Below are 11199 nucleotides of genomic sequence, written 5' to 3'. Positions count from 1 at the left end.
GCAGAAGCTTTTGGTTTGATGTAACTCCATTTACTTATTTTTGCTCTTATTGCTTGTGCTTTTGGAGTTATGTCAAAAAAATCTTTTTCAAGATTCATCTAAAGAAGGAGTTTTATGATTTCAGGTCTTACATTTAAGTTTTTAACCCATTTAATATCTGTGAATAGTTAAGATAAGGGGTTACTTTCATTCTTTTGCATGTGCATATCCAGTTTTCCAAGCACAGTTTATTGAAAAGTCTGTCATTTCTCCATTGAGAATTCTTGTCTCTCTTATCAAATATTAAATGGTCATATATGCAAAGGTGTACTTCTTGTCTCTCAATTCTATTCCATTTGTCTATATGTCTGCTCTTATGCAAGTATCATGCTGTTGTGATTACTATAATTTTTGGATATAGTTTCAAGTCAGCAAGTATGGCTTTGGGTAGTAAGGACAATTTAACAATATTAATTTTTCCCATCCATGAACATGAGCTATCTTTTCATTTATTTGTATCTTTTTCAATTTATTTCATCAATGCCTTATAGTTTTCAGAGTAAAGAGTTTTCACCTCTTTGATTAAAATTATTTCTAATTATTTTATTGTTTTTGATGCTATTGTAACTAGGATTGTTGTTTTTATTTATTTGTCAGTTTTTTTGTTGTTAGTGTATACGAATGCTACTGATTCCTGTATGTCAGTTTTGTATCCTACAACTTTACTAAATTCATTAATTAGTTCTAACAGGTTTGTGGTGAAGTTTAGGGTTTTCTATATATAAACTCATGTCTTCTGCAAATAGACACAATTTTACTTCTTGCTTTCCAAGTCTGGTGCCTCTTGTATCTTGTGCTTCTCCCTCACTCTTGTGTTCTAGGATTTTCACAGTGGTGTCTTGTCTATGGATAGTTGCTAGCTGTCTTCTTTGATGGTGACCAGAGTCAGAAATGATATATGTTGCCATCTTGATGACATGACTCCCACAAGATTTTATGTTAAATGTGACCAAAATTAGTGTTTCTTTGTCACTTAGCAAAAGAAAATGTAAATATTCTCTAGAGCAACTATTTCATTCCAGGTTAAATAAGTTCTCACAAATAAATTAGTGACAAAGCTGAAAAGCTGAGAGTCATAAACAAACAAATTAAAATGCTAAGCATAAAAGTAAACAAGTCACCTTAGAAAGAACCAGAAGGAATAAAAATGACAAGAGAAGATATTCACAAAACTATTACTGCAATAATCAGACACATTATATAAATTAACTATATTTACCATGTTGAAAGGACAAATTGGACAATGTGTTTAAAGGATAAGAAATTCTTAAATTGACCAAGTAGATTTGAAAAACTATTAAATAGAATTTCTAATAAAACCAGATAAAATATTGGATAGGTTTATCAACTAGTTTGACACAAAGAGAAAATTAATGAATTGGAGGACATTTCTGAAGCTACTGTTTAAAATATAGCATATAGAGACAAAAAGTAGAAATTATGAAAAAGAAATTAAACATAAAGCAACTTAGATAAATGCCTAAAGGTAGCATTCCAGAAAGACTGAAGAGGAAAAATGGTAGATATGCTTTCTCTGTAAAATTAACAGCAAAGAATTTTCAACCCACTGATAAAGAGACAACAACCCACAGATTTATTAAGCCTAATTATCATTAATTGGGTAAATGACTATACTTCAATTAAAGAAAAGAAAGAGCAAAAAAAAATTAACTGGGATGAAAGAGAGAGAAAAAAGTTCACAAAAAAACACATTATAGCAAAAACTGAAGAAGACCAAGAACAATGATATATCGCCAAAAGCAGCACTAGAGAAAAGACTTTGAATGTGTTTTGTTTACTGCCCCTTCTGTATATGCATATCATTCATCCTTGCTACGTTTGAAGTTATATTAAAAAGTTATATGAAAATTAAGATCACTGTTGAATTGAAAATTTTATTATTATTAAGAAACCCACCTTAAATACTACATTTTGCACTAGAGTGTACTTTGTCAGATATCAAGAGCTATAACTGCTTTAATTTGGTTAGTATTTGCATTATATATGTTTTCATCTTTTATTTGTAACAATTGTGCATCCTTATCTATTAGATATGGCTTTTGTAAGTAACATATAATATTTAAAATGTTTTTAAAAACCCATGTGATAATTTTTATCTTTTCACCAGATCACTGAGAGCATCTACACTTACTGTTGATTTTTTTTTTTTGTCAGTATCATAATTTTGTGCTATTTGTCCTGTCTATTCTTGGGTTTTTCCCTTTCCTTTTAGTTTCTTTTGGATTTATTTATTTTCCTCAATTTATGTTTTCCTCTATAGTGTTTGATGTTATACTTTATTTCCATCATTTTTGCATTTACTTGAATTTAAATCATGTGTACTTAAACTCCCGAATTTATCCCTTCCCCTTTGCAAATATTAATCACTATACATAAAAATAGATAACAAACAAATTTCTTCTATATAGCACAGGGAAGCATACTCAATATCTTGTAATAATCTTTAATAAAAAGAACATGAAAATAAATATATGTGTGTATATATATATATATATATATATACACACACACACATGACTGGGACATTATACTGTACACCAGAAATTGACACGTTGTAACTGACTATACTTCAATTAAAAAAAGCGTGTGTACTTAAATCATTAATGCCTATAAGTAGTCATTGTGTTTACCCTCTTCCAAAACAATATCAGACCCAAGAACACTTATGGTCTCCCAGTCAAATTAAATTCTTTTGCTATGAAGTTTATTTCTATTGATCAAAGGTGAGGGCAGCGGCTTCTGTGGTCACTGTGGTATGTATATCTCAGAGCGCACATTAGGCTGAGAATGAAATTTCACATATGTACACTTTAATCTTTTCAATGATAAAAATCAATCATATTCATTAAAAACAGCAACACAAAAATGGAAAACCACATACATAATATAAAAATATACCAAGTTAGTTAGTTAAATATTATTACATTACAATCTCAAATTGCCAGATTAGACACATATTATTATCCTGTAAGTACACGTATAACAACAGATTTTTTTCTACCAAATATAATACAAAATCACATTATGCAATAATTTATACCCTTTCCCCACTTCATATATCATGGAAAAATATTCATATCAATACTTCAGTACAATGTCATCAGTACTTAATGACTGTAAGTTTTATTGTAGGAATACATTACAATTTATCTCATTACTTAATTTATCAATAGTTAAATTGTTTTTTTTTACTTTTCTAAATGAAACATCCGTTGGCCACTTGAAAACTAAGAATTATGAATAATTATTTTAACAGAGGTTATATTGAGGGACAGAGTTGTATGTCATTTTCATTTTCTCTAGGATACGTTTTAATATTGTTTGAACCATTTATAACAAATACAAATATTTATAACCACAAAAAAGATATTTCTAAAAATCAGTATTACATTTTATTCAAAGACAGTATAGCATTTATTTACATTAAAATGTTTATTCATTGTTTTTGAAAAATAAGGCAGAGAAGAAATCATTGCGCTTAATATAATTTAAAATGTTATCTTTGGAAATAAAGAAGGGTTCCATTATACATAAAAGAATAACAAATTTAATCTATAGGGGTTGGATTACATTGCCTTTTATTTTCTTCAGTGTAAAATGTACTTTACATATTAAATTTAGAGTAAACATCCTGTCTGATGTTGCAATGTGAAGAGATCTGTTTCCTTGATCCTGTTTCATTCTGACCCTCTGCTACTCATCTGATCATGCAATCTATACTCAACCATGGAACCAGATAAAGCAGCAGCATCCAGCCTCTGTACTGATGGTCATTCTTTGCCAGAGGAATTGCATGAAATAAATACAGGTACTGTTGCTAATGCTGAGTAATCTCCTTATTTAAGAGAAAATAATATTATAAATAACAAACTTCATAGCTAGATACGTTTAGAGGAAGAGTTAAAAATCTTTTGTCTTTGTGAATGAATTTAAAATTTTCCAACTGAAGGGGATTTAAGTTTCAGACAATCATTGTTTGATAGGTAAATATTTACAGCAGAGTTAGATTTAACATTATTTGAAAAAATGTTGACTTTGTGGCTGAGTTCTGCTTCACTTGTACTGAAGGAGTCCATGCAATATGTTGCTAAGAAAATTTATCTACCTAGCAAGAATTAGACGTTTCTTTTATTAAGATTAAATTCAACTATAGGAAGGACATTTATAGGCATTTAAATTAATTTTTAAATGTCTACTCTTATTTCTGCAGCCAGTGTTACTCCTGGTGTTATTAGCCATTATATTTCTACAATTACTACTCTACAGGCTACTATTACTTCTACAATAATAACACTTATTTTATGTTTATTGCTTCAAGCACTATGCTATTGACTTTATACACATTAACTTAATCCCCACAATATATCTATGAATAAATATTGTTATTATTCCTATTTGATAGATGAAAACACTAAGGATTAAAAAAGCAGAAAAAAATTGCCACATTTTACAGAGCTACTACCTAATTGAGCCAATTAAACGACTTTATTACAAGCCTAAAATGGGGACAATTTTTGTTTATGATTTCTAACATGCTTTTAATTGTATGTTTATTTACCATAAATCTATGTATAGATGCTTATATGGCTATATATAAAATTATAATTATTGCATGAAATTTTCTAATATATTTTCTAGAGTTTTGTGACGAAAGCATAACATACTCAGAAGTCAGAGTTCATGGTTCTTCAAATATTCAGGAGAAAAAGAAAAAGAAAAAGAAAAAGAAAAACGGTAAAAAAAAAAAAAACAACATTTAAAACTCCACATTCCCTTTTTTGCTTTAATATTTTAATGAACTAGTCAGGAAAACAAATATTCATGGACTAACCTCTGAACTGGATTTCATCTTTCGTACCAACACTTTTAAACTGGTCATAGCGACCTAACGTGCTGTGTTAAGAGCAAATTTGACACAACATTGTAAAATGACTATTACTCAATAAAAAAATGTTAAAAAAAAATAGAGCAAATGAGAATGAACAGTGCATCACTGACCATTTCATTTGAATAATGAACAATGGCTTAAAGTGAGGTACCACAGCCACAGAATAAAGGATGTTTCATCTACACTTTTCTGATCTGATATTTTAGCTTTGCAAAAAGTAACCGCTCTTTTAAGGCTACAGTATTTCTAAAAACAAAACGGAGCTTGTGAAGTATGTCAGAATAAATGACATACCAAAATTGTGACAGAATATCTGTCAGGGCCAACAGCTAAAGTAGGTGTTTTATTCTTATTCTACTTCTGCTGCAAAGATGGGAGAATTTTGTTTTTTAATTGCAGCAGGGTGATGAATTAAATTCCTAAGTAAGATTTTTGAAGTGCTCTTTTGTAATCACAAAATTCCTTTAACAGAACAACTTGTTAGTTCAACAACATTCCTACATAAAACTATTCATATGTCCCCTGGCTATTCCCAAATCTTCAAAATAATTTTTAGAGTCTTCCTCGCAGGCTGAGGTATATGACATGTGGTACTCCCATGAGCTGAGATGTCAGTCCAAGTTTAATTATGAATATTCCTAACCAAAATTCCTTCTAATCCTAACTCTTTACCTGTTTCCATTGATCATCATAATAGCTTGCGTCTCTCTTTGGGCAGAGTCTCTGTGGTGCCTCGCTGCAGTGGCCTTTGCCTTGCTTTATTTAATCGCTCTGGTAGTCGCTGCAATGATGACAGCCAAAGGTAAGAATTTTTCAGAGTTTTTCATTAATTTGCTTAAAGTTACTAGACTATGATTTTTTTAAGCATTTAAAATTCATCCTAAGGCTTTCCTCAAGTTGTTTTTCTCGTTTGTTATTTTAATTACATAAGGTAATTTCATCAGTTCAGTTTTTGAATTATCAACAGTAGCATAGACCCAGGTGATCTTATCAAAGATGCCAGTGGATAGCTGTGTTCTGATGAAAATGAAAAATGACAGCAGCGTTCTGTATCTTACTATATTGTTATTGACATGAGATGCAATAAAATTTGAAAATATTTATAGAATTTATTGGTTGGGCAATTAAAAATTAATTGTAAGGATAACAAGTCAGGTAATTTGAAAGAAAGAATCTAAAGAAGAAATAAATGATGGTGAACAGGGACTCATCATAAAATAAAAAAGTTATCATGATATTGGACTGAGCCTATGAACTCAATGTCTTAATATTATAAAATAGATATAGCTTTTAAAAGAATAAAGTCATAAAATAGTACTATTAGAAAACCAGAAGTGTGAAAATTTCTTCAAATATAGAAAGTAAGATCATTTGTATTTACAAAGCAGAGAAAACAACTGCCCAAAACACATGAAGGATAAATTTATTCAAAAGGCATAAGTAGATCTAAATCAACTAGAATATAGCATAATATATAATTTTTAATAATAAAAATCTTGTTTAAATGTATGATTTCCTACAAAGATATATACGATGCTAAAGAGACTCAAGACGATGTAGAAAAATTGAATAAATATAACTATATTCTACAGGTAAATAAATAAAGTAGGTATCTATTTGGATACACAAAGATGACAATTTTTAAGAGTGAACTTGAAAATACCTTAAACAAAAAATGACTCCTAGACAAGCTGTTTAGTAGCTAGCACAATATGGAAGATTCCTACCCAAATTCATGAGGTAAGCATAGAATTATTCCAAATTATTTTCATACATAGGAAAATATTTTAGGACGATGTCCCTTACAAACATAGAGGTAAAAATCCTACATAAAAGAGTTAGCAGAATACAGTATTGTACTGAAATAATACTACCAAATTTTGGTTAAAATCAGGCATGGGTTTGTGCATTTATTTACCAGGAGATTTGTCAATATATAGGAGAAAAGAAATAACTACGAGCAGAAGGAAACATACTGAATTTGATTAAGGGTATTTGTAAGAACTTTCACCAAATATCATCTTTCAGAATAAAAAATTGAAATCATTTTCAACAGATTCATGAGGACGAGGATGACTGATATAATTACTTCAATTCAACATTTCTTTGGATGTCTTGGGCAAGAAAAAATCAATAATTCAGGAAAACTTTTTTAGGTACAAATATTTAAAATTAAATACTGAAATTATATGTAGATGATATACTTTCTGACCCAGATATTCCAAGAAAACCTACTGAAAAATAAAGCAATGGTAATGAAAACACTTCAGTAACGAAGGTGGATACAAAATAAACAGAGTTTCGTTATATACCACCAAGGGCTAATGTCCAATATCCAGGTCCACATTTTAAGCCTCTCACCTGACACTTCTTCAATATCTTGAAAAACACCTAGCCACAATGTTTCTAAACAGACTGTCTTCCCAGCCCTGATCCTTACCAGCATCAAGAAAAACATCAGATTCTTTAATACTTTTGTCTTTCTTGGCAGCTGATGTCTAAGGAGATGAACCCAGGAATTGTCTGTGTTATCTGTCTCTGCTTATGCCAGTTTAGTGAGTTAGTGCACTTCTCTACCCTTGCACTGCTGCTCTTCCAACCCAACCCAACTCTCTATATATCTATATATCTTAGTCTACGCCTCTAATCAATTTCCACAGTAATCTCTTCAAAATGTAAATTTTATAAACTCACCATGCCTTCACTTAGTTTCTTAATACTCTAAATTCAATATAATTTTTAAAAATCCTTAACATGGTTTGTAAGGCGTTAACTCTACTGGAACATTGAGGAAAACAGTGGAAAGCGAGAACTAGTGGCAAAGAGTTAGTAGAATCTTATAAAAGTTCCACATAAAAATAACGAAACTCTTAACAAGGAAAAGTTATGGTACTGTGAAGAAGGGAACGGGTATATGAAGCATTGTAGTGATAGAATAAATAGTACTTCGTGACAATTTGGATGTGTGCTATGTCAAATCTCTTTGCTTCGAAGATAGCTTTGTTCATTATGTCCTGACTGTCCAGATTTACTAACTGCATAAGTCAGATGTGGAGACTTGCAATTATTAAAACACCAGTCATTACCTCATAAATATCTGTCATAAGTAACAAGTTCATACTTTAATTTCAGTTATTTGCAAATGATCATTTCCAATATATTCTGTAGTTAATAATTTAAAAATGGACAAATTACTTTCAATTTTTTAAATTTCTGTTTGATTTGCATTCTCAAATGTTCACAAGTGATGTCTTAAAATAAATTTTCTTTTGCAAATTTTATAAATTTCAGTTTTCTGTCTAGAAGAGATTCTGAATACAGAGGAATCCAAGCACCAAAATATCACTGCACATTGCAAAATAATATAGCAAAGCAGAAGGTATGTACTGGATTGCAATGAAAATCTTGACATCAATGTAAACTGTTTAAATATAGATGTATATATACAATTAATACATATAAGATCAAAGTTAGTAATTATAGTGCACTTAGCAAAATTCTCATATATCATGGACTTGAGGTTAGGGAGGATAATTGAAAAAAATACAAAAATTATAATACACAGAGCTACTATGGGTGATGAAGTTATCTTCATGTATGCACTTTTTGTTTGTCAAGGTAACGTCCTTCTCTGAAGAAAACAGATATTCTATTTCTGCTGGAAATAAAATCTTGGCAGCAAGGAAACTGTTCTGAAGCAATGAGTTCCAGTCTTATCAAGACAAATAGCAAGGAAGAATTGGAAACATGTGGCAATAAATTCCTTCCTATGTTTTCCTATACAGAAAATAATTACAGAGACGATTTAACATTTTGTGCTTACTCAAGTGTGCTAAACTCAACATATTATAATAATTGGAGATCTTTTAATCAAACCCAAAATATGAGCTTAAATGATTATGTGATTTTTAAATTGTAAATATATTTGCATATAGAAGTAAATGCTAATATATTAAAATTTCAGACCTTGGTAAAAAAATGGGGGGGGGGGACCATAAAGAACATACAAACTAAAGGGTACTCAGTCTCAACTGGCACTTTAAAAATACCTAACATTTATTGATTGATTCTAATATTCACGATACTGCTTTAGTGTATCATAAGGCATATACTGCCCCAGTACTCCTATGAGACAGCACTAGTATGATTGTTGTCATATTAATAAAGAAACTGAGGCCCAGAGAGGATGCGAACATTTTCCAAAGTTGTGTAACTAGTAAGAAATAGAAACATGATTTAAGCCAAGATAGTTTCACGCTAGAGGGCATGCATGTAACCACTATGCTGGATTAAAAAATCACATCCAATCACGTTACAAGAATATTGCTTCTTTAGAAATAGTCAGGACTGCAGATTTGCATCTGGATATATCTTTCAGAGAGGAACAAATGAGAAAAAGAACTTTCAAGAATAAAATATTATAATAGCTTTTCATAAAGAATGACTATTTCTATACTATCCTCTGAATGATGAAAAAATAAAGACATTAATAGAAGTGATTTTTTTTCCCTTTAGTAGACTCCAGCAAGTTTAAAGAATATAGGTCTCCTTTATATCTTAGTTCTCATCCATTATGTGACTGTTGCCTCTATGTTGTTTCTTTTTTCCCCATTGCATACAAGGTCTGTTATTTCCTTTAATAAAGACTTCAGTCCATATCAGTAATGGTAAATTGATGGCACATATGTTGGTAATTTCTATATGACGATCTTGGAAGACACTCTTCATAATTACAGCATCCTTCCCTACTAAGGCTGGACTCCACTCTGAACAATTTTCAACAAGCACACCTAAAAGCCTTCCCGAGCTTCGTTGCTCCCATCTCATCTACACACTATGCTTCAAACCAAACTTGTAAATACAGATCATCAGTGAACTCTTTCAGGAAAAGCAGATAAGCACTGTATATAAAAATGAATAATGAGTTTGCCGAGGTGATGTCTCACAGTGATCTATTACCTCAAAATGTGCTTTCGTAAATCACGCTTTACCCATAACCTATAGTGGAAGAAATAATATCTGTGAATGTTCTAAAACTGATGGAAGACATCAGACTACGTTTTGACAAAGCACTATGAACCCTAGCAGGGTGAACAAAATAAAAACAAAGTTATGTGTGTCATATATAAAGGCTAAAAACAAAGACAAAGAAAAAGCTGAAAGGCAGACAGAGAAATACAGGCTTTACATTTAAAGAAGCAGTTGGCAGCTAACCTGTAAAAAGAAAACATGAGAGTCATATAATTACTGACAGACAATTGCTATTACTAAAACTCTATCCCCGGAGAAAAGATTCTCATTATATGAGAGTCATATGAGGATATAATCGTATTCCATAGGTGAAGTAAAAATCATTTAAGATTGGTAGAGGAAAAAATTCATTACCTTAAGTCTGCACAAGGATATATTATAATATTCTTTGAGTGTAAGAAGATAATCCCAAATCGAACCTACAAGATTCAGGATAAAGGGCAATGAAACAGGTAAACATGGATGGTATAAACCTAAATGAATAGTGACTATATAAAACCGTAATATTAGTATCTATAGTTTTAAATTATATAAGCTTGAAGTACACTGTAACTATTGCAATTAAATTAAAAGGGGGATAAATGAAATTAATTAAAAGAACCCTGGGTTATTGAAATAGCTATGAAGAAGTAAAGCAACTGTTTATCTTGGACATGAGTAAGTCAACCATGCATTTTGTGGTTGCCAAGGGGGAGGAGGGTGGGAAGGGACAGACTGGGAGTTCAAAATTTGTAGATACTGACAGGCATATGCTGAATAGATAAGATTATACTGTACAGCACAGGGAAATATATACAAGATCTGGTGGTAGCTCACAGCGAAAAAAATGACAATGAATATATGTATGTTCATGTATATCTGAAAAATTGTGCTCTACACTGGAATTTGACACAACATTGTAAAATGACTATAACTCAATAAAAAAAGTTAAAAGAAATTTCCAGGGTAACCACTAAAAATATTATATAATTAGGAAGATAATAAAGGACTATATCTCAATTAGTGGAATGATAGTTTAATGGGATAATTCTTAATTAACAGAATAATACTCAATGAAATCAATAAAGTAGAAGATTTCATATCAGAATCATTCATAGACAAAGATGCTGAGGGCTGCAGGAGTTCAAGCAAGAATTCCTGCCTTATGTCTTGGATCCTTTCTGCGTACTCAGGGGCCCATAAAGTGTTGAGGATGGATATTGAAGTATGAGAATGCATAA

General features: G+C 30.8%; 1 protein-coding gene across 1 annotated transcript; it reads left to right on the top strand.

Annotated features, from left to right (window-relative positions):
* Window positions 1-3768: 3768 nt before the first annotated feature.
* Window positions 3769-9683, top strand: LOC135319282 (uncharacterized). Its single transcript, XM_064478798.1, has 5 exons — window positions 3769-3868; window positions 4699-4794; window positions 5667-5750; window positions 8240-8327; window positions 8567-9683. Exons 1-4 carry the CDS (start codon window positions 3787-3789, stop codon window positions 8314-8316), a joined length of 339 nt encoding a protein of 112 aa, XP_064334868.1. The 5' UTR covers window positions 3769-3786; the 3' UTR covers window positions 8317-8327; window positions 8567-9683.
* Window positions 9684-11199: the final 1516 nt, after the last annotated feature.

Source organism: Camelus dromedarius, chromosome 25 (assembly GCF_036321535.1).
Source record: "Camelus dromedarius isolate mCamDro1 chromosome 25, mCamDro1.pat, whole genome shotgun sequence".
In the NCBI taxonomy this organism is placed as follows: domain Eukaryota; kingdom Metazoa; phylum Chordata; class Mammalia; order Artiodactyla; family Camelidae; genus Camelus; species Camelus dromedarius.
Note: the sequence above shows the minus strand (reverse complement) of the source record. Positions and strands in the feature narration are given on the sequence as shown.

What these genes read in the sequence shown, in the direction of transcription:
- LOC135319282 (XM_064478798.1), top strand. Translation starts at nt 3,787, where the DNA reads ATGGAACCAGATAAAGCAGCAGCATCCAGCCTCTGTACTGATGGTCAT. An exon ending in GAAAAAGAAAAAGAAAAACG is followed by an intron (nt 4,795 to 5,666) that starts GTAAAAAAAAAA and finishes CTCTTTGGGCAG; the next exon opens with AGTCTCTGTGGTGCCTCGCT. An exon ending in TGCAATGATGACAGCCAAAG is followed by an intron (nt 5,751 to 8,239) that starts GTAAGAATTTTT and finishes TATAAATTTCAG; the next exon opens with TTTTCTGTCTAGAAGAGATT.